Source organism: Mirounga leonina, unplaced genomic scaffold, assembly GCF_011800145.1.
Source record: "Mirounga leonina isolate KUSES-001 unplaced genomic scaffold, KU_Mleo_1.0 Mir_98, whole genome shotgun sequence".
Lineage (NCBI taxonomy): Eukaryota > Metazoa > Chordata > Mammalia > Carnivora > Phocidae > Mirounga > Mirounga leonina.
This window is the reverse complement of record NW_023270921.1, coordinates 5,836,139-5,861,841: the sequence shown is the minus strand read 5'-3', so window position 1 is coordinate 5,861,841 and position 25,703 is coordinate 5,836,139. Positions and strand designations below refer to the sequence as shown.

Genomic DNA, 25,703 nt, shown 5'->3' with positions numbered 1-25,703 from the left:
AAACCAAAGACTTAATAACCCCTTGCTACCCAGGGAGCCCCAGGTCAGAAAGGAGAGAGTCTCCATCCTCCCCCAGAGGCTGTTGCTGGCTCCAGCCCCTTCCGCAGCAGTAAGTTCAGCGTCACGTCCCACCTGCTCCCAGGTCCCCCCGGAGCCTAGCCTGGTCCTGAGTGAGGAAGGAGGCCATCTGGCCAGCACCTTCCCTTCAGTGGTGATCAGGCAGCCCTCCCTCCTGTGTGGGAAGAAAAACTGAGGCTTGTAATTGCCCACAGATGTGGGACAGCGGAAAACACCGTGGATTCAGTTGAGACCGGGCGTTTGCCCTGGCTCAACTCAAGTCCACTGTGTGGCCAACCTCGGGTCCCCATATCCTTTTTCTGGGCAGCATCCACATTTGGAAGGCAGTGGGTACCATGGGTAAACCACATCAGGTTTGGGCATCAGAGGACTGTGCATTAACCCCTAGTTGGCTCCTGGCTGGCTGTGTGACCCTGGGCTGGTGCTCTGTCACTCTTGGCATCAGTCTCAGAGTAGCTTCGGGGGGCATGTAGGCTCTGTGAGTATAACATAGGTAGGGTGCTTGGCAGTTCCTGCTGGGCTCTCTCAGGGCTGGACCTCATGGTCATTGGCTAGGAGCGGGCTGTACTCCCTTCCTCCCGCACAGGACTCAGCAGTGATATTAGTCTGGGATCCACAAAGGGCTATGCCCACTGAAGGGACTGGGACACCACGGGTATTCTAAAGTCCCACTTCCACCTTCCAGGCACGGTCTGGCTCTGAGACCAGCTGCCTTCTGGCCCGGAGGAGGGGAGTTGGTGTTTAGCTCAGGATGGGCTGCTGAGTGTGGTGGGGAGGGAGGAAGAAAGGAGAGGGTCCCTAGACTGCCCTGAAATGCCCTCGGTGCCCACCTTACTTCCTTGTACATGTTTCAGAACCCTGCAGGCAGTGGGCCCTCGGAATGCCGGGAGATCTTCCTCCATTGTTTTCCATAGGCCTTCCTGGGGGCCTCCCCAAGGCAGAGTTCATAGCCCCTCAGCTGGGAAGCAGTGTGGGCAGGGTGAGATGACAGGGGCCAGCCATCCCTGAGTGCTTTCGTTGTGCCTCCCATTCCATTACTGTGAAGTTCACTGCTGTGTTCCTTGGGGCTTTGAATAGGCCTGGCACTCAGAAAGTGCTTAATAAATATTTGTCAAACTAATATAATCATCACAGCAACCTCCAAGAGCAGATATAAACTCTCTCTGTTTTACAGATGAGGAGATGCCCAGAGAGGTTAAGTCAGTCGCCCAAGGTCCCACAGCTAGGAAGTGGTAGAGCTGGGGTTTGCATCCGGGTGTTTGTGACTCCAGAGCCCTAGACAAGAGGCTGGGTAGGGCAAGGGCCACCTCTGGGCATCCAGCATTAACTCTGAGAATGTGCCTCAGCTGTGGGATCCCCTCAGAGTTCCAGAGGTGGTCGTCAGACCCTGGAACCCATCCTGTTGTGACTGGCTGAGTCAGTCCTTCTCTGGGCCTCAGTTTTACCATCAGTAAGACCAGGAGGTTGAACAAGATGATCTCTGAGCTCCTTCCAGGCCTAAAACAATTCCAGGATTCCAAGCCCCGCCAGCCCAGATTGGCAGCCACACAAGCCCTGTTGTGTACTCAGGCATCATGCATATTTAACTTCACAATGAAAGGATTTTTTCTTACCCTTTCTTTACCGGTTACAGAAAGAGGTCAGGATCGATGATCGCTAATGGAAAACTGTAACCTGCAATAAAGAGGAGAAACTTTCTACAGTTAGAACAGCCCATTCGTTAATGCACTCAGTTTCTTGGGGAGCTCCGAGGACATGTTCCTGCAGAGCCCATGTGCCCATTTTCCTGGGGTACAGAGGAAGGAGGGTAGGAAAATTTGCCTGTTGGGGTGTGTATGTGTGGATGCTGTGAGCCTTTAGGCCCCTTCCAATGCCAATTTTTCAAATCTCTTATGCTCTGATTTCAAGAGGAAGAAGAGCTTTGGCCCAATGGTACATGGACGAATGATGTGGTCCAGAGGTGAGAGAATCGATGCAGAGTCCGGGTGGGAGAGGGTGTGGAATTTACACACTTGTTGCTTCCAGTGTAGGAGCCACCATAAGACCCTCCCAAGACTTCAGACCCAGAGTTTCAGGCAAAAGGGCTTCCTGAAGCCCCAGGGACCACCGCCTTCCAGATGCTTTCTGGGGCACCTTGCCCCCAGCCTAGCGCAGGAGGCTGAAAATCAAAGTATATTGCTTTAGCTGCATTAATACCTTCTCTTCTCCTCGCTTCAGATCAGGGCTATTTGATGTCTCAGGTGCCCGAAACCTTTCATCTGCCAGAGGTACCATCTTCTCCACCCTGTGATGGGAATGATCGTCCCTTGGGAGGTGGGGGCAGCAGGGCCAGGGAGTCAGTCCTTGAAGGTCAGAGATGAAAAGGCCTCTGGCGGTCACCTGGTTCAACTTCCTTCTTGTACAGGTAGGAAACTGAGGTCCAGAGAAGGGCTGCTCCAGGAGAGAGGTCCAGTTGTGCAGATGGTCAGTGGTAGCCCCGAGCCTGGGACCCAGCCACGCACGTGCTGTGTCCTCACTATCCTCCTCTGCCATCCGAGGCTCCCTCAGCCCCAGTTCTCCCTGGGCTGAGGTCACAGGGCAGAGTTCGGGCTGAAGAGGAAATGCCATTTCCATGAGGGGTGAGAACCCCCCGGGGTAGTTTTGTGGATCCACAGCTCTCCCCATGTCACTTCTCCATTGTGGCCATATATATAAGTGAGGGAGAGGCCAAGGGGGCAGCTCAGTGACCCCAGATGTTCCATCCCGCTTTGCCCTTAGCCCCTGCCAGGCTTCCGTGGCTGTTTCAGATCCTCATTGCCGCCTCAGTAGCCTTCCTTTCTGGGAAGGAGAACCACCTGGTGGGTCAGAGTCTCCACCCCTGAAGCTGAACGTCAGTTGGGTATGGGGGGGGGATTCCAGGGTCAGTCCATAGGGCAGGGCTCAGCTTTACAAACCTGTCACAGCCGTGGCTCGGGGCACGGGGCTTGAAGGCAAAGGCTCACGTCTGATGCAGTTGACTGTGTGCTACCCCCCTCCTACCTGTATTTGTACCCTTATGAGTTCCCTCACTGCAGTCTGTCTGCTGAATGGATAGTGTCATAGTGATAAATAATGCAGGGGAGAGATGGAGAAACACACTGCTGGCTGGCTGGACAGTTGGCTTCCTGGTGCCTCCGGGGCAAAGCCTAAATCCTCACCAAGGACCCCAAGCCTTTCCCAAAGTGACCTCTGCCTTCCTTCCCTGTGTCAGACGTGAGCCCTTCCCTACCTCTTTGCTAAAGAGCCCTGATTTCTGACGTCAGAATTCTCCCCCTGCTGTTTTCCCTGATGCCCTGAGCTCTCCCACTTCCCACACAGAACCACCGTGGGATACCCTTCCCTGGCATCATCCCCCAAAGAACCCAACTAAACCCTGGAGGCTGAGCTGGAGGCCGAGCTGGAGGCCGCCCCCTCCCAACTGGAAGAATCCCATATTCATGACACTTGCCATTTACTGAGCACCTATTACATGACAGGTGCTTTTCATCATCATCGCGACCCCTCACAGCAATGGAAAAGGAAGTCTCTTGTGTCGTTTTCCCGGCAACTGGGACTTGGGAAGTTAAAGTCAGAGAGCTCACACAGTGACAAGGTAGGAGAGCTGGCACTTACTTACCTTGGACCTGGATTAAGTGGCTTCAGAGTGGGACTGCTGCCCCTACCCTGGTGGGGCTCCCATGTGCTTTTGGTGCCCTGGGTGGCACCAGGCACAGTTTGCTGGCATCAGGGTCCCCTCTTGTCCTCTAACCTCGCCCATCCCATCACCATCCTGGAGGGAGTCACCATCGCCTGCCCATGCCAGCTCCCCAGCCTAGTGAACCCCGAGGTATTAGGGGACAGCTGAGGCCCCAGGCCTGGAGACCAGAAGGGCTGACCCTACAAGGCTATTTGATCCCTTATGGTGTGTAAGCCTCTAGTAAGCATCTACTGTAAGCCTACTTCCATATTAGGAATTTGGAGGCATCCGAAAAAATGGTTAGGTGTGTTTCCTCATTTGTGGGGAATCTAGTGAAAGGACTAAGGCAAATGTACAGGAAGGAAGTGGTTGGCAGACAGGGGTCTGCCTTTAAATCCCTGACTATGCTAGGGGCACACCCCACACCCCACCAGCTGAGCCTGCTGGCAGTACCAATAACATGCAGCTACCCCTTCCTAAGGAGTCCTTCTGGAGGCGGCTTTCCCACCATCTCATTTATCACAGGCATCCCTTTGCTGACAAGCCTGGCCAGGGGGCCTGGGCTGTGCACTCACTGGCCGGGCGAGCAAGCGAGTGACTTACTCTCCCGTGAGCTCAGGAAGAAGAACGAGGCCACTGACTTGGCACAGGGCTGTGTGCCAGGCCCTGTTCTAAGCATTTTACTTGTATGAACTCATTCAGTGGCCTCCCCAGCTCAGTGATGAGCCCCGACTTCCAGATGGGAACGCTGAGGCCCAGAGAAGTGGAGTAACGGTCCGTGGGAGAATTGGGGTACAGGACTGGAGACAGGAGCGAGAGACAGACGCTGAGAAAGGGAGAGGGAAGTGAAATGTGGGAGTTTTCTCCCCTCTGGCTCTGCCACCCCAAGGGCTCTGAGGGGAATCTCAATGCTCTGCGTTGGCTCCAATTAATGGCAGGGTTTCTCGTTAGCCAGCTCGCTCTGCCCGCCTGCGGTCCTCGGCTCAGGGCTGGTGGGGGCAGGCCACGTGCTGGTGGGTCAGGACAAATGGCCTGAGGCCTGCCTGCCCCCTGCCCACTTGGCTCTGAGAACCCATTCTATTTGCGGCCCCCACCCTGGCCCAGGGCTGATCCCGGGCTGGCAGCAGCCCGGGGAACAGAAGGTTTGCTTGTCTGCGTCTGCTGCACCTCCCTCCCCAGCCTCAGCCTGGGACCCCTCTCAGGGGCTCCTTTGGCTGCCAGGACCTGGGCTCTCCGTTGCCATGGCACCGGCCGGAGATGAGGCTCTGGGGGGCAGCGAGGGATGGTGGAGGCCCGGAACTCTGCAGCTGCCGAGGTGCTGGGGCCCCAGCAGGGGCAGGCCTGGCCCCCAAGCACAGCGGGCCTGTGGCAGAGCCAGCCACACACCTAGTCTGACTGCCTGCAGGCTCCATCTCGTGCTCCATCTCCAAGGCCCTCGGGACAGGCCTCAGGGCAGGTCATTTACTGCTGGGGCACGGCCCCGCCAGACCCAGGCTGTCCTCAGCAAGGACATTCATCCCCTCCACCATGTGCTCACGCTCAGACTGGGCAGTGAAGTTGCAGAGAGGATCTGAGCTCTATCCCTAGCTTGACATTCAAATTATTGGGTGAGCTGGGGCAGGCCCCTTGCTCACTGTGCACGTCAGCAAGGGAAGGCTAGGACTCTGACCTCAGGATCCTTCGGTCTTTGAGAGCCTGGATTCTGTATGGACCCCATTAGGGTAAACTCATGTAGTCCTGTTGCCCTGTGGACAGACCTGTTTCTGGGCGGGAGACAGGCAGTCTATCGTGACGGTTAAGAAGACAGGTTTGGAGTCAGGCTAGCCTGAGTTTGCATCCCAGCTTCATGGCTTACTGGCTGTGTCACCTTGGGCAAGTTACCAGACCTCTCTGAGACTCAGTTTCCTCCTCGTGAAAGGGAAATAACGATTGTCACAGGACTCTCGTGAGGACAAAACAAAATCCCCAGTGTAATGAACGTTTTTGAATAGCCTGACCTCTGAGGATCCTGAGCCGTCCAAGGACGGACTGGGTGACGGATGGGGTGGTGAGACCCTGGCCATGGGAGGTGTGCGACCGTGGACGGGACAACCCCTTGGTTTGCAAAGAGGGAGGGAGAGACACGAGTAGGGAGTATTTGGGGCCCGTCCCAGCCCCAAGGTCGTAGGGCTCTGTGAAAGGTGGTGTGGCTCCCGCCTTGTTCTTCAGCTTCAGCCTCACCCCACTCCGAGGAGAGCGTGGACTGACAGGCGAGGTCAGAAAGCAGAGGGGAAAGGACAGGCGGGCGTGGCTCACGGATTGAGCCTGTGCCCTGTGCCAGGCGTGGTTTTGTCCTCTTTACCTCCTGCCTTAGGGAGGCGGTGACGTGGGCGTGGAGCCAGCGCGCTCTGGGGTCAGTCGGCCCAGGACTGCGCACTAACTCGGCCACTGGCAAGCTCCGTGACCACAGGCAAATGATTTAACCACTCTGTGCCTTGCTTTCCTCATTTGTGAAAGGGAGAAGCGACCCAGAGGTCGTGGGTGGGTCTGAGGTCATTAGCCCAGGTATTGGGTGGCACAAACTAAATCAGAGAGAGCTATTGTTATCCCTGTTGTTTTCAAGGACTGCTAGCTCCTTGTTCCATCTTGCAGGGGCTCCAGGGGGTCCAGATGGGATCCAGAGGACTCCGGTCCAGGGATCCACGGGGCCTGCGCAGAGCCCTGGGGGTGGAGGTGGGCAGCCATGGGGGACGAACAGGGAGGCCAGTGAGGCGCCAGAGAAGGCAGGAAGCGTCTGCTCAGCAGGGGGGTGGGGGGGACAAGAGCACGTGGCGGGCCTCCCTCCCTCACTGACCTCCTTCTCAGGACGGTTCCCAGCCTGTGTGGGGACCCAGGCCCCCTCCCCTGGGCCCCCAGTGGCCGTGAAGCACACACTGAGTGCTTTCCCACGAGCTGTTCCAAGTCCCCGGGCCTGCGTTATCCCCCACCCCCAAGCGCACACACTCTGGCGGGTGAGGGGGTGTGTGGCAGGAGGGGGGGCGCTCAGGCTGGGGCGAATCAGTCCGTTCTTTATCAGCCTGGCTTGGATCCAGACAGATGTTTCGTTTTATTTTGAACTTCCAGAAAATAGGTCATTTCTTTCCATTGTGTCCCTGGGGAGGCCTCCCGGGGAGAGAAACACAGAGTGAGTGACGAGTGTGGGGGCCTCACTTGGGCCCTGGGGAGCTGGAAGGGCAGCGACCTCCCTTCCTCAGTCATGATGAGCTGTCGGCAGGACCGCGGCACCTAGTTTCTTCAAGGCTGAGCTAAGAAGCCAGCCCATTCCTAGGGGCGATGGGGAGCTGCAGAGGTGCCAGGGAAGAACGTGGTCAGATAGGTATTTCAGAAAGGTTCCTCTGGTTGTGGTGTGAGAACAGGCCGGAGGGGACAGACTGCAGATGGCGAGACAGAAGGCGGGGCGGTGCAGCAGGACAGCCAGAGGGGACCAAGCTTGTGCTGGAGGGGGCAGGGGTAGGGGGATCACAATGCCAGCCTGTGGAACTGACACTCTTATTCCACCCACTCGGACTTCCAGAACGTCTAGAGCCCATGCCAGGCCCCAACTTAGTTGCTTTCTGCTGCTTTGTTTGGGGGACCTCATAGGTACCCGGAAACCTGAAGGTCCTCTGGGTGGAGAGCAGCATGGCAGAGTGAGGCCTGGATGACCAAGCAGCATTGCTGTGTGATTTGGGCCAGGTTGCTCTCTCTCTGGCCTTAATGGGATCCTCAGGCTTGTGGGGAGATTCACTGTGTAGAGGTGGAGAATTGAGCCTTCACCAACAGATAGGAGCGGAGCTTAGGATTGAGGGTGGCAGGTGGGAGCCCCACAGCCTCAGCCCCTTCCCAGGCTTCTACCCCCCACTGTCTCCTTACCCAATGGACCCTGCAGTCCTCCCTGGCTCCTGGGGTGAAGTTCCCCCACCCAGGCTGCAAGAGCGCACCTACGTCTCAGCCCACTTGGAGCAAGGCCATGCGGGCCCTCCTCTGCCAGGTCCAGCCTGTGCGGCCCTCACTCACGTGCTCCCCCAGCTGCTGCCGGGAGGACTCAGTCCCTGCCGCCAGATGCCTCTTGCCCCCACACACTCCCAGGCCTAAGGCTGGCTGCCTTCTCTGAGCTGAGTCATGACATCCAGACCAGGGCCCCTCCCCGGCACCCCACCCCCACCCCAGCATTCCAACTGTGCCCAGCTGCCTTCCCGAGCAGGGTCCTGAGAGCCACAGCATGGCAGCCCTGGAAGTGCACCCAGGACGGCCCTGCCCACCCTGTGTACAGATGGGAAGACCAAGGCTCAGCACGGGGCACGACGGCACGATAGGTGGGTGACGGAGCTGGGGCTAGAACCCACAGCCCCTTGTTCCCAGTCAGGGGTCCGCCCCGGTTTGTCCCCGGGGTCGCAGAGTGGCGAGGGGTGTACGGAAGAGAGGATGAGGCTGCCAGCAGTTTCCCACTTCCGCCCGCAACTTAGTGAGCCACCTCTGAAGCTCAGTCCCCATTCCCTGCTGGGTGGGACAGTACAGGGAAAGTGACTTTGACATAGAGGTCTCTGTGCGGCAGGGCAGGGGGTGTTCTGTGGAAACAGAGTGGGCAGTGGATGTAGTCTGAACCCTGGGTCTTGAGCCACCAGCCTCATCGGAGCTGGGGCTGGAGCCAGGGCAGCCCAGTCAGGTGAGCTTCAGCGCCCCATTGGCCACCTACCTGAGGCTGGCTTGCTTAGGTCAAAACACTGGCACCTGTCCCTGTTTTTCTCTAAGCCTCAGTTTCCCCACCTGTACAATGGGCACAGGAAGAGGGTTGGATTGGATAGATGATCCCTGAGGGCTGTGGAGCTCTGATATTTCATGACTCTAACCCCGTGACTCTGTGGCAAGGCCTCCTCCTCCCTCTGGCATCTTGTTTATTCAGAGCATCCCTGGCCCGAGACTGCCTGCCCCAACACCCACCTCCTCCCTGCAGCAGGGCTTCCTCCCTCCCCACCTCACTGCTATTTCTGCCCATTCCCTGCCTCAAGACGGAGGGTTCCTCTGTCCACTCAGGTGCCCACAGCCTCTCCAAACCCTAAAGCAGCTCCGTGGCAGCTCTCAATCCCGCCCCTTTGCCTCATTCTCATCTCAGAAAATGACACTGTGTCCCTAACACACACACACACACACACACACTCCTGCCCCCCCACCCAGTATTCCAAGTCAGAATCAGGAGTGGGAGCTCGCGCAAGCTGCCCCTCACTCCAGCCCCCCCTTCCCCAGCATCTATCACCAAGTCCCGTCACCTCTCAGCTAAACCAATCTCGATGCCGTCTGTCTCTGCTGGTCCCCACCGCCCTGTCCCCAGCCCAGACACAGAAGGCGGTGGCACGGGCTGGTACAGAGCACTCTGCAGAGGTTCAGTCTCTGCTCTGCATTCCTAGGCAAGTTCCCTAAGTGCTCGCTGCCTCAATTTCCCCATCTAGAACAGGCCTGAGCCTGGTCTCTACCTCAGTGAGTTGGCTGAGGAGCATGGGCTTGTTGGGTGTCGTGGCTGGGTGTTTGGCTGTGCTGGGGCCTGTGTGCACACAGCATCCTGCACGTGCATAGCTTGGCCGGGGCTGCGTACACATGGGCTGTGTGGCCCGCGTGCGCCCCGCCCCTGGGCGTGTGGGAGAGCACACAGGCAGCAGTCTGTGCCGGGCGCCGGGGAGCCGTGCGCACGTGGGTTTGGTGTGGGCACGCACGTGTGCAGTGCCTGCGTGAGGGGGCTGGGCACACACATGGCCCGGTGCACACGGGTGTGTTTCCGAGCAGCGTGTGAGTGAGCGCGTAGGCAGGGCTCTGTGGCGTGTGTGCACATGCTCGCCGTGTGCAAGCCTCCCTCCCCGGCAGCCACGGAGGCCCTCCTTGCTGGCCTCCCTGTGTCGTGGGAGTCTCGGGACCCCGAGGGAGGGAAGCTGCTGCTGGCGGATGTGGCCAAGAGGGACTGGATTTATTTAGATTTAGGTGGTGGGAAAGAAGTGGAGACTCATAGGATCTGGAAAGATGTAAGGCTGGGCTCAGAATGATTCCCCAAGCATGCCTGCTCCCCGGACTTGGGGTCCACATTCTGCTCCCCCAAGCGGGTCTGATTCACTATAAGGAGGGGGGCAATGACTCCATCTTTGGACCTCTGTCCCCCCACCCCCAACCTGGCCAAAATAAGAGGAATCATGAGGTCTTCCTGGCACTCAGCACTCTCCTCATGGGCAAAGGGGGGATCCCTGAGAGTCCCCTCCCTCTGTCTGCTTCAGGGGCCTCCCCAGGCAGGAGAGTATGGCAGGTAGGAGGGTGCCTGCATCCTGACTGTGACATTTGCCTTGTCCCAGGTGACTCCTCCCTGGAGGGCAGCCCTCCCCCTGAAGAAGGGGAAGTTGTCAGAGGCAAGCCCACAACCTCCGAAGTAGCTGCTTGGGCCTCTCTGGGGTTGGCTGGCACCACAGCAGGCTCTGAGAAGCACAGAGGTCCATAGGCATGGGGTAAATAACTGGGGGTATCAGGGAGTCATCTAAGATGGCCCCGGGAGTTTAGGTCTGGGTTCCCCCAAACTCTACTCTCGTTCTTCCCAGTCCTCCTGTTGTCCACACCCCCCTTTCTCTTGCCGCCTCCCGTGTTTCCATATCACCTGTTTGTCTCAAAGTCCCCTGAAAGACTGGCTAACTCCTAATTGTAGAGATAGGAAAAGTGAGGCCCAGAAAGGGAAACAATTTGTCAAAGTCCACACAGCATGTCTGTGACCAAATGGTCAAGGAAATTCAATCTGTTGAATGAGATGGGTTATGGATTCTCAAATGACTCCAGCCTCAGTAATGTAGCCCCCTCCTTCTCATCGGCCCTCACCTCCCTAAACCACCCCAGCAGGAATAACAGTGACCAGAACCTTCTCTCTGGCCAGTCAAAAACACAGTTTTAGAACAGGGGTAGCTCTTTGAGTTGCCCCATCCAAACCTCGCCCTGTATTCATGGGGAGAAACTGAGTCTCAGAGAAGGTGGGAGACACGCTGAGTCTCATGGTGAATCTGAGGTCCCTTGTGACTGGAGCCAAAATGCTCATTTCCTAGAGTGAGAAGTCAGTCCAAGACCCCTGGGGCATCTACACTCGCCCTGAGCTCTTCTGCCCAGCCTATCCTCTCCCTAGCCTGATTCTGCCTTTTTGCTGTGTGTCTAGGCCACGATTCTGTCCCTCTCTGGGCTGCTGCCTGTTCAAGAAGGCCTCTCCTCGCTCAGAGTCTGAGACTCTGAGCTGCCCCCAGCCCCAGGCCCAGCAGGAGAGGAGCCAGGGTCAGGGGAGCTGGGGGCCCAGCCTGCAAGGCCCAGCCTTCCAGAGCCAGGCCAGCCCTGGTTGCAGTGACCTCCCATCTCCAGGCCAGCCGACCAAATTCCTCCTTTAGAATAATAAACAGTGTGGCCAGCCAGGGAGGCTGGGAGGGGAGGGGCAGGGAGGCTGAAATGACCCCCTCCCCCAGCCTTGGCTGCTAATGATTTTCTTTGGCTGAGACCTCAGGCAGGAACGGGGGAGCCAGAGGGGCACCCACCGAGGGGCAGATGGGCCTCTGTGGGGGCTGCTGGTTCTGCCTCGGCACTGCTCCCTCCTGCTGGCGCAAGACTGGCATCCAGCTGGAGGGGCTGGGGCGGGAGGGATGGGAGTGGGAGTGCTGTGGAAGGGCGGGGCTTCGGGTCTGGAACAGTTGAGAGAGAGGAAGGGGGCGGGGGAATGAAGAGACCCTCAGGCAGGCCGGCCCGAAGGGACGGGGAGAAGGAGGAAGGGCAGAGCAGAATTGCTCACAGAGCTTCTTGGGGTGCTGGGCAGCGCTGAGCCCAGGGCCCAGCGGTAGGTGGAAATGCAGCCCCAGCAGGAGTGGCACACTCCCTGTCATCCCATTTTGAGAGCTGGAGACTGAGGACACAGGAGGCAGCCCCAGTGGGGCTCAGACCCGGAGCCCAGCCCTGGCTTGAAAAGTAAAGGGCCGGGCTGGGGAGCGGAGTGGGGGCCGTCTGGGCGTGGCCTGAGGAGCCGGGCCGGCTGGGCAGCCTCTCAGGGAAGTCAGCAGACCCACAGCACGGGAGGCTCCCTGTGCCTGGTCACGTGCTCACTTCCTACCCCTGTCCGCCTCTGGCCTCCTTCCTACCCATGCTGCAGGCAGACCCCTGCCGGCTCGGCTATTGGTGCTTATCTGGGATCCTCAGATGGCGCTGCCAAGGGCAGGGATGGAGCAGAGACCCACCTAATTCCATCCGTCTCCCTGTGTCTCCCTGCGTCCCTGCTTCGGTCTCTTGCTGCTGCCTTCACTGTGTGCTTCCTCCCTCTCGGTCTCTGTCTGTCTCTCTCTGCCTCTATCATTCCGGGTCTCTTTGTCTCCCTCCTCAACAAGCTCTGCTGTGTCATCCTGCGCAAACTTCTATCCCATCCAGAGCCTTGGTTTCCCTGTCTGGACCCTGGGGGTGGGGGTGGGGGTGGGGGGACTTGGACTCCGGAGTCTCCAAGGACCTTTGAAGCCTTGCCATGCAGTGGGGCTTCCCCTGGGCTCAGCCCCTGGCCGCTCCCCCCTAGGCCTCCCTGTGCTGCTTGGGGCTGCGTAAAGGGGGCCCAAGCATGGGGGTGCCCCCCCACATTCCGCAGTCCTGACTCCCCCGCTTCCCTTCCCACAGCCGCCTCCACTTCCTGTTGTGCTTTTGGAGCCTGTGGGAGTTCTCTGGGTTCTGGCTTTCCCCCTCCTGCTCCCCCTGGCCTTTCATCACGCTTTCCCAAATATTTGTCCTGGCAGATAAGAGCCTGGTATTGAGACTGTCACCCGGAGGACTGGCTGTTGGAGCTGGCGGGCCCCTGGACACCATCCAGCCCGAGTCCCCCACTCCCATTGTGCATACAGAGAAACTAAGGCCCAGAGAGGCCTGGGTTCAGCCAAGGCCGCTGGAGAGGTAGAGGCAGAGCCAAAGTAGGGTCCACGCACCCTGAGGCCCAGCCCCGTGCAGGGGGAGGGGACTCTGGGGCATGAGTGCCCTCTTGATCATGGGACATGGGTGACTTCTGACTTCAGCCCCACAGACATGGAAGCTGGGTGGTCTAGGCTGGGGTTTACTCTGCAGGACCCAGGTGCTAAGTCCGATTTGCAATGACTCTGCCCACTCTGAGCCCTGCCCCCTATTTAACTCTGCAGGACACCATGCAGCCTCCGAGCACCATGCCGGCTCCTGTCCTCAAAGGTAGGTACACTGTGGCTTCCAAGTGTCATTCCAGCTCCTGTCGTCAAAGGTGGAGGGGGCTCCCAGGGAGCCACTAAGCAGAACCCTGGAGCTGGCAGGGGCGGTGCATGCTAGCACTGGGGCCTGGGAGCCCAGGCGCACTGTTGTGCTCTCGAGCCTCAATTTCCTGCCTTTCCAGTGGTGCTCAGTGGAGGCCTCCTTCTACTGTCCACTCAGCTCAGAAACCTCAGTGGACCCCTGCTTGTCCAGAGCCATTAGCTCAGATCCTTTGCTCAGCCCTCCATACCCCATGCCTCCTCACCAAATGTCCCCACCCCACTTGCTAACAGTCACCCCAGTGTCCCACCTCTTCCCAGCACTCTTTGGTATCAGCCTGGCTGGTCTGCTTCCGGTCTGGGGCTCCCCTCCCCTGCCTGGATCCCTCACTGCCTATGAGCTCCCAAGTCCTGGCTGGGCTTCCGCTAGCACACCCTTCCCTCACTACTGCCTGTTACATGCAGTCGGTGCTCCAGGGCCTGGGCGGCTGACCGGGCAGCCAACGGTCACTGGCCATCAGTGACCAGCCCATGGCCTACCGAGGATGGCTGGCTGGCTGGCTGAGCATCTGTGGGCTTGGGGGACGTGGCTTACAGAATCCTTCCCAGAGGGCATCAGCAGGGGGAGAGGAGCCAATCATTTGACACCCCGCCCCAGTTCCCTCCAGCCCCCCCGGGGGGGGGTGCTGCTGATTCTCTCCGGTCCTGTCTTCCCTACTCTGAGCTACCTTGCCCCACCCTCCCCAATCAAGACCACTTCTGGGCTTGGGTGGAACCCGGGCAGCTGGGGCAGCTGCAGGGAAGGGGCTCAGAAAGTGACCTGGGAAGTAATGCAGGAACTGGAGGCCTGGGAATTGCTTCCCGAGGATTTCCTGATGCCTTTGGGAGAACATGCCCACAGCCTGAACACAGCATAGCTGGAGGACTCTGAAGCCTGGGATCTAGAGGCACTAAGATCAGGAGGCCAGGAGGCTGGACTGGAAGGAGTCCCTGGGGCCCGGGCACTGGGCAAGCAGGCTTCAGAGCCATGGGTTCCAGTCTGTGTCGGATTAGGGAGGTGTGGTCTTCAAGGACAGTGCAGATATGGCCTCCCCCAGGATCCGCCGAGAGGAGAGGTGCTGATGCTCTGATGCCTTTTCTCCCGAAGGCCAGGTGCTGTTGCTGCCCCTCCTGTTGCTGCTGGGCCCACAGGCCTCCTGGGGCCTGGTCATCACACCCCCAGGGCCAGAGCTTGTCCTCAATGTCTCCAGCAACTTCGTTCTGACTTGCTCGGGGCCCGCTCCAGTGGTGTGGGAACGGATGTCCCAGGAGCCCCTGCAGAAAATGACCAAGACCCAGGATGGCACCTTCTCCAGCACACTGACACTGACCAATGTCACTGGGATAGACACAGGAGAATACTTTTGCACCTACCAAGGCTCCCATGGGCTGGAGCCTGGTGAACGAAAACGGCTCTATATCTTTGTGCCAGGTAAGCGCCCCCGCCTGCATGCTCACTCCCTGACTTCTCTCACCTGCAGGCGTCTGGGGGGAGCTGAGAGTGCTTAGTGACATTGTGAGACACGGCCAGCTTAGACATGCAGACAAATCATGGAATCCAGCCTGGCTCAGTCCAGGAGTATGTTCACTCCCCACCCCTGGGTCTGGAGATCTGACTGCTCCCTGCCAGCCCACCCCGTTCCTGGCTCCCCAGAACTCTGCCTTTTCAGCAGGTTCCAATATGCTCTCTTTTGGGCCTCCACATCCCATCTTTCCCATACTCCAAGCTCTGGGTACCAGCTACCCTTCAACTTGTGGCTTATCTTCTTTCTCACCCTGGTGCTGACCATATCAAATGTTAAAACTAGAAGGGACCTCTGAGAGCATCCTTATTCTGTAACGGGAAGACTGAGGGCAAGAGAGGGGAAGACACCTGCTCAAGGTCACAAAGAAATTCAGGGGATAGGCAGAAAACCAGTTCCCCTGATCCTCATTCTTGGCCCCACACCTGGCAGATCCCATGATGGGTTTTCTTCCGGTCGACCCCGAGGAACTATTCATCTTCCTCACGGAAATAACTGAGATCACAATTCCGTGCCGAGTGACAGATCCGAGACTGGTGGTGACACTACATGAGAAAAAAGTGGATATTCCACTGCCCATCCCCTATGACCACCAACGTGGCTTCTCTGGTACCTTCGAGGACAAGACCTATGTCTGCAAAACCACCATCGGGGACAAGGAAGTGGATTCTGAAGCCTACTATGTCTACAGCCTCCAGGGTGAGCCCCCTTTCTGGCCTGATGCTCAGCAGAGGCCAGTATGACCCTCTGCAGAGGTAGAGCCCTTTCCAGCTTACGAAGTGGGCAATTTCATTTTTCACTGGATTCTCACTGTAGTCTTGGAAGGCAGGTAGTGTTTCCCCATTTTACAGGTGAGAAGCTTGAAACTCAGAGGTTGGAGTATGCCCGAGGTTATGGGGAAGGTGGGTGGCAGGGCTGGGCCGTATACCGTGGTAGGCAAAGGCATGGGCCTCAGAGCTGGTTGGGTTTGAATCCCAGCTGTGCACTGAGTTTGCATGGGGCACATAATGTCTCCCAGTCTGCTTTTTCCTCTGGAAAATGAGGAAAAGAATGACTGCCCACCTAGGGGGATTATTGTGAGGATTAAAGACAGAGGCTCCTTGGTACATGGTTTGTGCTCCATACCTTTCTCCTGTACTTAGGTGCCCAGGGAATACATTGACTGAAGACTGTTATCTCTTCTAGAATGTCAGTTCCATGAGGACAGGAATTTTATCTGTTGTGTTTACTGCTAAAGTCCCAGTGCCCAGCATAGTACTTGGCGTATAGGACATAGTTAACAAATATTTGTTGAATGAATGAATCTTCCGCACCAGACATCCCTTCCCTCTCTGAATCCCCACCCCATCCCCAAGCTGAAGGGCTGGTGTGGTGGCTGGTGGTGACTTCCTCAGCCCTAAACTAATCTCTTTCCATTAGTGTCATCCATCAATGTCTCAGTGAATGCAGTGCAGACTGTGGTCCGTCAGGGTGAGAACATCACCATCATGTGCATCGTGACCGGAAATGAGGTGGTCAACTTTGAATGGACATACCCACGCATGGAGGTAATGCTGGGCCAGGGGTTGGAGGAACGTCCAGGGAAGGATGGCTATCTTGACTTGCAGCCTAACTTCTTGGACCCTGCCTGACTGGGGGGCTTACCCCACCTGTTCCTCCAGAGTGGGCGGCTGGTGGAGCCAGTGACTGACTTCCTCTTCAATATGCCCTCCCACATACGCTCCATCCTGCACATCCCTAGTGCTGAGCTTGGCGATTCAGGGACCTACATCTGCAATGTATCGGAGAGTGTGAATGAGCATCAAGATGAAAAGTCCATCAATGTCACTGTGGTCGGTGCGTGCCTTGGGCTTAGCCCCCACCCTCCTTCTGAGCTGGACCTAGACCCTATCATAGCCCCAGGGTACTGTCAGCCAATTCCAGTACAGCTCTAGCTTCAGTACCAACCAAAGCCCATTTCCAGAATAAACCCAAACCAAAACGCAGTGTCAGCCCCAAATCCAACTCTAATCCCACCGTGGACTTTCTGCCTAGCCAGAACCTCAGCCCCAACCCGAGATCTAAACCCAACTGCCATTCCAGGCCCAGGTCGCCCCATCCTCAAATTCAGCCAGGCTGCGGTGAGATCGACAACTCCAGTCCCAATCTCAAACCCGGTCCCGAAATCAGTATCAACCCCCAGTTCGGCGCCTGGTCCAGTCTCAGTCCCAACTTCAACCCCAGCTCCGGTAACTCCATCACTGGTTCAGGCCCTAAAGTCTGAAGCCCCGCCCCCGGAAGGCCGGGCTCCTCTGGCCTTCCATAGATGCCTGGCCTCCAGGAGCCCCGCCCCCAGGGGGCGCTGCCCTATTGGTAGCCGGGCCTAGCCCCGCCCCCTGGGGCCCCGCCCCTGACGGCCGCCCCTTGCAGAGAATGGCTACGTGCGGCTGCTGGGAGAGCTGGACCCCGTACAATTCGCGGAGCTGCACCGCAGCCGGACTCTGCAGGTCGTGTTCGAGGCCTACCCGCCGCCTACTGTCATGTGGTTCAAGGACAACCGTACGCTAGGCGACTCCAACGCAGGCGAGATCTCCCTGTCCACACGCAATGTGTCTGAGACCCGGTGAGCAGCGGCCCCCCCACTCCATTCTTGACGTTATTCCCTGCAGCTGCCAGGCAGTTCACAGCTTTCAGCCACTGGACACACCTAGATCCACCTTTCCTGAGAGCCTACTATGTGCGAGGCGCCATGCCAGGCACTGGGGAGGCTGCAGAGATCCGAATAGACTGTTCCAGCCCTCCTAGAGTTTCCTGTCTAGTCGGGGAAACAGACACCCGCAGATGATCACCCAGATGTTTAGTTGTCCTTGTGATAGGGGGAACCAGCTGGGAGCAACTGAGGAGAAAAAGGCCAGATGATCAGGGAAGAGCATGCCAGGTGGGCCACTACTACCTATGCATGGATGGTGGTCCGAAGGCTGCAGATGAGCAGGTGGATACAAGGTGCGGTCGGTGAGGATAAAGCCATGTCAGGCCTTTCTGCAGGAGTGAGATGTGGAGGGGAGAGGGAAAGGGTGCTTCCCCCGCCCTTGTCATCCCTCCCCAACCCCCCTCTTAGCTCAGTGGAGCCAGCTGCCAATGGGTGGGGATTCAGGAGACTGGTGTGAGTCCCACTCTGCTCCTGACACCCGCGTGACCTTGGGAAGCCCCTGCCCCTCCCTGGGCCTGGTTTCTCTTCTCTGTACAAGGAGGGTCGGGGGGACTGTGAGAGTTCTTCCAGCTCTGGCAACTAGGCCTGTCGTGCTCCACAGGTACGTGTCAGAACTGACGCTGGTGCGGGTGAAGGTGGCTGAGGCTGGCTGCTACACCATGCGGGCCTTCCATGAGGACGCGGAGGCCCAGCTGTCCTTCCAGCTGCAGGTCAACGGTACGGAGCTGTGCACCCTGCCTCCCCCACCCCACCCCGCTTCCCTCTCCCTTCCTACCCTGTCCTCCCACCCATAGGAGGAGAAGGAGCAGGAGAGGGAGCTGAGGACTCAGGAGGCTGGCTTCTAGGCTGAGCTCCAACACTTCCGCTCCTGTGTGAACTCGGCATATCCCCTCTTTGGGCCTCAAGCTGTGTAAGGAGGCCAGTGGGCTACACTGGTGTCCCTAAAGCCTCAGGCATTCATGTACCAGTGCATGATTTTTCCTTCTCACATACCCTTATACTATACTACTAACTAGATAGATATGTATTGAGCAACAACAACACACCAGTCTGTTCAGGTTCTTGAGTCCCTGCCTTTGCATCGCTTGTCTCCTGCTGGGGGAAGACAAACACTCAACAGTAGGGCAGAGAACAAGCAAATGACACAGAAGATTAGAGGTAACAAGTGCTGTCGAAGTGGGAAAAAAGCTGGGTAGGGAGGATAGAGAGTTCAGGGGGCACGGGGCAGTGAGGGTTGCGATTTCAAATAGCCTGATCAAGTTGGCCTCATGGAGGCGACATTTTCGTGAAGACTTCTAGAAGGTGAGGGCATTCACCAAGCAGTTCTGTGGGGCAAGGGCCCACCAAGCAGTACCAAGGCAGGACCAACAGCAGAAAGCCGGTGTGGCTGGAACCGAGGAGGGGGAGAGTGGTGGGAGATGAGGTCAGAGCTGAGACCTGGAAGTCGGCGGGGGGGGCAGATTGTGTGGGTCCCCTCGGGCCCTTGTATGGACTTTGGCTTTTACTATGACTGAAATGACGGAGCCACGGCAGGGTTTTGAGCAGGGGAATGACACACTAATGACTTACTGTTTTGTCAATTGACTTTCTAAAAATAAATGTATTTTGAAAGAGAATTTAACCTCTCAATTGTAGATGGAAAATCAGCATCACATGTCATAAATATAAAGCAACCACTAAAATAAACTCTGGGAAAACAAAGCGATGCTATTAAATTCTAGCTCCATGCTCTCGTTTTCCCAGGGCTTTCTCTGACCCTCAGACCTGCTCTGTCTTTGTTAAAAGGGAAGATTAGCGAGTCTCAGAGAGGTGTTAGAGACAGACTAGCACCCTACTGAGGCCTTCCCTTTGAAGTACCCAGAAGGGGAACCTGTCAGTTTTCACACGGTGATTCCTGGTATTTGATGTTCACCTGCAGCCTGAGGCTCCCCTCCCCCCACCCAGGGGAGACCCTGGGCCAGGTCCTCCCCTGGGCCTTTCTCACTGACTGTCCTTCCTGACCTCCCCACCTCCTGGCCTCCTGCCCTCTCCACGCAGTGCCTGTCCGTGTGCTGGAGCTGAGTGAAAGCCACCCTGCCAGTGGGGAGCAGACGGTCCGCTGTCGCGGCCGGGGCATGCCCCAGCCACACCTCACCTGGTCTACCTGCAGCGACCTCAAAAGGTAAGCAGACCCGGGGCCTCTGGCTCCCAGGGTGACCACAGCGGCCTGGTAGGACCCAGTGGAGTTCATCTAGTCCAGCCTCTTCCTCCGGGCACGCTGTTCCAGGCTAGAGCTCCGTCCAAGAGGATGTGGCTTCTTGGAGATGCTCTGCATGACCTAAACTGTCCCGTTTCCTTACCTTGACTCAGACGATCGAATGAAGGGAGTGGATTTTGCCGCCCAGGGCTCTCAGTTCTGGGGTAGGAGCGCCCCCTGCCGGTCAGTCGAGGGGCCACAGGAGGAATGAGCTCAGGGCCAGGCGGCGGGAAGCAGCAGGGACTGGAAGCTGACCCGGCTGGCTCTCCTGGCAGGTGTCCGCGCGAGCTGCCGCCCACGCCGCTGGGGAACAGTTCGGAGGAGGAGAGCCAGCTGGAGACTAACGTGACATACTGGCCCGAGGATCAGGAGTTCGAGGTGGTGAGCACACTGCGCCTGCGCCGTGTGGATCAGCCGCTGTCAGTGCGCTGCACTCTACACAACCTGCTGGGACGCGACATGCAGGAGGTCACCGTGGTGCCGCACTGTGAGTCCTCCGGCCCGGGTGGCCCCTGAAGGCCCTCCACCCCCACCTGCACCCCGCCATTCTTGGAACTGTGCCCGTGAGCCCAGTGGGCCAGAGTCAGCGTGCCTGTGGGCACTCAGGAGCATGGCAAAGCCCACCGGAGTATGACCCTGTGCGCTTACACAACACCGCAGTACTGGCACCCACGCGTACACCCGTGAGGGTCTGTGAGCCAAGGCTGCGGTGTATGTCTGCAAGCGTGTGCACAAGCGTGCATGACACCCCGCCTCTGTGGGAACCCACCGAGCGCATGTGTATAAACCACGTATATGACCACGCCCAATCCCCAGCCATGTATATAAACCCACGAGTGTGTGTGTGTGGATGCACGATCGCACGAGGGTGCAGACAGTGCGCGTACAATTCCTGTGCGTGTGTGCAAACCGGCGCGGTGCATGTCCGCAGCATGGAGCGCAGCATCCCCTCTGTGGAAGCGTGCGAGCACAGTCTCTGCACACAGATGCCTGCTGTACCGTGCGTGTCTGTGAGCAGGTGCACACACACCCACACACGATTCCTGTCCATAGGAATAGCGGCGGCCATGCATATAGTGTCCCTGCGCAGGCATTTCCCCCTGCGCTGGTACCTCGGTTGTTCGCTTGTTTCCTCTTTCTCCCTGGAGAAGCCCAGCCCCGCCTGCCCTTCTAGTGCCCCCAGTCCAGAGAGAAGGCAGACAAGGAACTAGGCAATCCCACTGCAGGGGGCAGTACTCTGAGGGGGAAGCCGAGAGGGAGGAGGGGCTCCGTGCCCAGCTGGGGGTTTCAGGAAAGTGTCCTGGAGAAAGAAAGCTTTAGGTCAAAACCCGAAAGATACCTGGGAGTTAGCCTGGTAAGGAATGGTGTTCCAGTCAAAGCGAATGGCCTGTGCGTGGGAGAGCCCAGAGGCAAGATGGGATCAGAGAACTCAAAGGCATTCAGTGTGGCTGGAGCCCAGAGTATGTGTGTATTTAGAGGAGGGGGGAGATAAAGAGAGAAAGGGAAGGGAGTGGTAAAGGAGGGGCTCAGGGGTAGGCAGAAGCCAGGGAGAGCAAAGCTTTGAAGGCTGTGCGAGGCGTTGGTAGGTTGGTGGGCTCACACACACATGAGCTCGCACACATACAGAGCTGCCTCCGGCCCCCTGGCCTATGGTGGGACAGGTGGGGGTTTCATACCTTATCTCACTCCCACTCCCACGCATGCACACGTACCCCTGAGCCAGTGGGCACCTGCAGACCAGCCCAGAGCAAGACAGAAGTAGAGCTTTTGTGTGCCACCTGAGCGGGGAGGCACGTACCAGCCCACAGGGAAACTACCGTGGCTGCATGAAGCCTCTTCTTTTTACTGAGATGGCTCCTTAGAAAATTCAGACTTCCTTCCCAGGCCTGGGATGTGTGACCTGGTGGGGAGAGGGAGGAGAGGAGTGATGTTGGTCTGGGACCCTGAGGAGGAGGGACAGGGCCTCCAGGGGTGCCAAGAGGGGCAAGTGGGGGACAGAGGAAAAGGGAATGAGTTCCTCAGGGCCCCATGGGTGGCCAGTGGGGCAGGGTAGGGGAGATGAGGGTCTGGCAGGGGTGGATGCAAAGGGAGGGGAAGAGAATGGGAAATCGTACAGCAAAGAGGCCGAGGCCTTCAGGAGGAGACTTGGCGCTTGGGGGCCCAGAGTTAGCCTGACTTGGTCACCCCTGTTCCCTGGGGGATGCACCTTATAACTATCATCACTATCCCAACGCTGCTGGAGACTCCGGGTGAAGCAGGGGAGGAAACAGTTGGGATTCATCGGGCTGTGGGAGCTCAGTCCCTCAGTCCGTTGGCCCCTCGGTCAGGCTCTGTGCTAGCTGTGACAGCCAGGTGAGGGCATAGATTCAGGGGCGAGGGCAGCCCAGGCAGTCAGCAGCTGACATCCAATCTGGAGCCACGGCACACAGGCCTGACTGAGCCCTGCAAGGGCTGAAGGCATATGGGGGCCCAGAGAGAGCTGAGCGCCGTTGTAACTGAGGGGCATATAGGTTCTTATGGGAGGTGTGGCCCTGAGGGAGGGGCTGAGAGTCTGACATCACAGGCCATGGTTGGTGGAGGGGGGCTTCCCTTCCAGGCAGGACAGTAGAGAGGATTTGCCGTACCAGCGGTGGGGGGACGGGAGGACTGCCAGGGAGCTGCCAAGCTCCCCATTTGCTTATGGCCAGCTCTTTGTCTCTGCCTCCAGCTCTGCCCTTCAAGGTGGTGGTGATCTCGGCCATCCTGGCCTTGGTGGTCCTCACAGTCATCTCCCTCATCATCCTCATCATGCTCTGGCAGAAGGTAACCTCCCACCCTTGCCTAGTGGGTGCAGACTGGCACACTATTTTTTTTTTTTTACATGGAGCCCCCAGCTGCCCTTGAATGTTGCAGGATCTGGTCACGTCCCAGCCCAGCACAGAGTGCAGGTGTAAAACGACATGGAGCTACCTCCACCCCCAGCAGCAAGGGCCATCTCGGGCCTGGTCCAGGACAGCCAGGGTCCCTTGTCTCTGCTCTGCCCTCCTGGGTCTTGCTTGGACATCAGCCCTGCCCCTCCCAGCCATAGGGCAAAGCACTTTCTGGGTGGACTACATGAGCTCCAGGATTCTTACAACTCTCACCCCCAGAGACTCCCAGGCTTCTACTGAAATGCATTCTAATCCTATTAACGTGTAATTTCAATGTTCTGTTCTGAGGCTTCACCATTCTGCAATCCCAACATTTTAAGATTCCTAAGTTAGGATTGCAGCACCCATGATTCTGTCATTCTAAGATTCCAATCCTGTGATCCCAACATCCTATGATTTCAGCATTGTAAGCTTACATCTTTCTGAGATTCCCACTGCAAGTGACCCAGCTTGGGGAGGGGCTGTCCACATCTAGCTGAGTGCCCCTAGCTTGTGTCACTTCCCACGACTGCAGGATCTCTACTCCCATCTGGAAGCAGCCAGGGCTCTGGGAGAAGCTGGCAAGCTGGTCCTGTTGAGCCAGGCCCTTGGCTATTAGCTGCTCCTTAGCCACTGCCAAGCTGGGGCCTCTTGGCACCTGTTCTCACTGAGCCCATGAAGCTTTATCCGTAACTTGCTGTGTGACTTCAAATATGCCTCTGCCCCTCTCTGGGCCTCACGGTCTCCTGCTCCATCTGTTCCATAAGGGGCTGTGGGCTAGTGGACCCCAAAGCCCAGACCTCCTCTGATGATCCATCCCTGGTGTTGGTTTTGCAGAAGCCACGTTATGAGATCCGATGGAAGGTGATTGAATCCGTGAGCTCCGATGGCCATGAGTACATCTACGTGGACCCTATGCAATTGCCCTACGACTCCACGTGGGAGCTGCCACGGGACCAGCTTGTGCTTGGTCAGTCCAGGGAGTCCTCGTGTGGCGGTCTGGGGCCTGGCGGCGGGTGGGAAGACTGAGGTGTGATCCAGCCTTGCCATGACTAGCTTTGAGAACTAGGGCTGCTGTCTTGCCTTCTCTGGCCCTCAGTGCCCCCCTCCATACATGGGGCAAGATGATCCCCCAGGGAGGGTTCAGCACTGAGGTCCTATGATCCTATGACTATGTGAGATAGGGCCCCTTCGTGGCAAGAGGGGGAGTATTAATCGAGGACAGGCTGCATGTCAGGCCTGTGCTTAGTCTAGCTGGGAAGGCTGAGGCGTGCAGAGGAGCTGAGCTCCCTTTTGGGATGGGAGGAAGGCTTCCAGGGACTAAAGATGGACCAGAAAGCAGGCAGGACTTAGATGAGACACCAGGAAGGGCTGCAAAACACTGTGGGAGACTCCTTGAGGGGAACACCTTAAGTCCAGGTTAGCTTGGGGGATTGACCTCCGAGAGAGCAGGCGATGCCGTTTCCTGGTGGGCCAGGAGCTGAGGGATCGTCTCTACCCCAGGACGCACCCTCGGCTCTGGGGCCTTTGGGCAGGTGGTGGAGGCCACAGCTCACGGCCTGAGCCATTCGCAGGCCACGATGAAAGTGGCGGTCAAGATGCTGAAATGTGAGTCCTGGGAGCCTGCCCCTCCCTCACATCTGGGCCCCCACGTCCCCCCTGCCCGCTGCCCACACATTCAGGCCCTCCCTGGTTCTGATTTGCACAAGCAATGTAGTCACCTGGAGGCCAGCACCACTCCAGACTCTGCTTTGGCTAAGACGTTTCCTCACCCTGCCCCCCTTCCGGGCACCTCCTTCCCTCCCTGACCTTCCTCCCATCCTCTTTCTCCTCCCCCTACTCATGGGTCCTCACCGCCCCAGGCCATCTGGGTCTTACAGTAGGGTGTGGAGCACAACAGCCTCCTTGGGGCTGAGTGACAGGGCAGGCCTGAAGCCCCATCTTCTCCCTCAGCCACAGCCCGCAGCAGCGAGAAGCAAGCCCTCATGTCAGAGCTGAAGATCATGAGTCACCTCGGGCCCCATCTGAACGTGGTCAACTTGCTGGGGGCCTGCACGAAAGGAGGTACCAAAACCACTCCCCCAGAGGATTCTGGAAAGTGCCAGCAGCCCAAGCCTGGCCCCTCCCCACCCCCTCCTCAGTCCACGGACAACAGGACTCTCCAGCTGGAGGGTCTACACCCACCCTGTCTGGTGCCCTCACTTCACAGACCCAGATGGGGGTGGGATTTACAAACTCATGGAATCACGACACCTTCAAGGCCTAAGGACTCCTCAGGTCGGCCGTTTCCAAACCCAGGGGTCTTCTGACTTTTTAAAATTTTCAGAACACCTTCTACAAATGCATAAATCCCAGCCCCTGTGAGGTGAGTTCTATCCCTACACTTGGAGACCACCAGCATGCTGACTGGGAGCTGCTTTCATTCAGATCATAGAATGAAGTCTCTCCAGCTAGTGTGTATTTTTGAAGCTCTGATTGTAAGTTAGGCCATAAAAAAAAAAAAAAAAAAAAGAAGTGTTATCATTGTTTGCAGCTGCTTATTGTGAGATTTGGGATTTTCCTCAGTATTGTGCAACCAAAATAAAATACAGAAGTGAATTGCACACATAGGCCAATTTATGTCCGCAAGATCCCACCCATTTCAAAATGTTTGTTTTCATTAGTATCTTCAAGTTCCCACGGATTGACTTCAAGTAAATGTACTGTATTTGGATTGAAACGGTAACCTGATAATAAATGGTTGCTTTTATTTGCTTTATATACTGGGCTCCAGCCTGAGCTTCAGTCTGAAGACCGATCGGTGTATCTGCCGCCGTGTCCTTGCTACATGCCAGGCCCCGGGCCGAGCTGACAAAAGCATTATCTTACGAACGCTCAGGGAGGTGGCTAGGATTAGCCCCATTTAACAGATGCGGAAAGTAAAGCTCCGCGAGAAGAAGTATCTCGCTCGTGGTCACAGAGGCAGGAAAAGAACCGGGGTTTGCCCAGGGCCAAAGCCTCTTGGCCGTCTTCCCAAACTGCCTTTCCAAGGCGCAGCCCGTCATTAGCCTCGGGACCCTGACGGCAGGTGTGTGCCCCCACCCCCTGGAAGGGGCCGTGCCTGAGCCTGTCCCCCCACAGGACCCATCTACATCATCACCGAGTACTGCCAGTACGGGGACCTGGTGGACTACCTGCACCGCAACAAGCATACCTTCCTGCAGCGTGGCTCCGACAAGCGCCGCCCGCCCGGCGCCGAGCTCTACAGCAACGCCCTGCCCGGCGGGCTCCCGCTGCCCAGGTACCGCAGGAGGCTT

At 57.6% G+C, this 25,703-nt stretch overlaps 1 protein-coding gene across 5 annotated transcripts in view; it reads left to right on the top strand.

Annotated features, from left to right (window-relative positions):
* LOC118006692 (platelet-derived growth factor receptor beta) overlaps nt 1-25,703 on the top strand; it is a 36,212-nt gene that overhangs the window by 2,278 nt on the left and 8,231 nt on the right. Inside the window, exons 1-15 of one of the 5 annotated variants that reach the window (XM_034999451.1) lie at nt 3,042-3,688; nt 12,952-12,997; nt 14,180-14,503; nt 15,027-15,293; nt 16,014-16,141; nt 16,256-16,430; nt 17,004-17,196; nt 17,885-18,000; nt 19,321-19,444; nt 19,795-20,006; nt 22,227-22,321; nt 23,245-23,377; nt 23,911-24,015; nt 24,361-24,471; nt 25,528-25,687. In XM_034999451.1, coding sequence (XP_034855342.1) covers nt 3,566-3,688; nt 12,952-12,997; nt 14,180-14,503; nt 15,027-15,293; nt 16,014-16,141; nt 16,256-16,430; nt 17,004-17,196; nt 17,885-18,000; nt 19,321-19,444; nt 19,795-20,006; nt 22,227-22,321; nt 23,245-23,377; nt 23,911-24,015; nt 24,361-24,471; nt 25,528-25,687 — 2,312 coding nt within the window. In that variant the 5' untranslated portion in view covers nt 3,042-3,565. Of the gene's footprint in view, nt 1-3,041; nt 3,689-10,250; nt 10,273-12,371; nt 12,713-12,951; nt 12,998-14,179; nt 14,504-15,026; nt 15,328-16,013; nt 16,142-16,255; nt 16,431-17,003; nt 17,197-17,884; nt 18,001-19,320; nt 19,445-19,794; nt 20,007-22,226; nt 22,322-23,244; nt 23,378-23,910; nt 24,016-24,360; nt 24,472-25,527; nt 25,688-25,703 lie in introns of those variants that run through there. The other 4 variants (XM_034999454.1, XM_034999453.1, XM_034999452.1 and 1 more) reach the window with 4 other exon arrangements.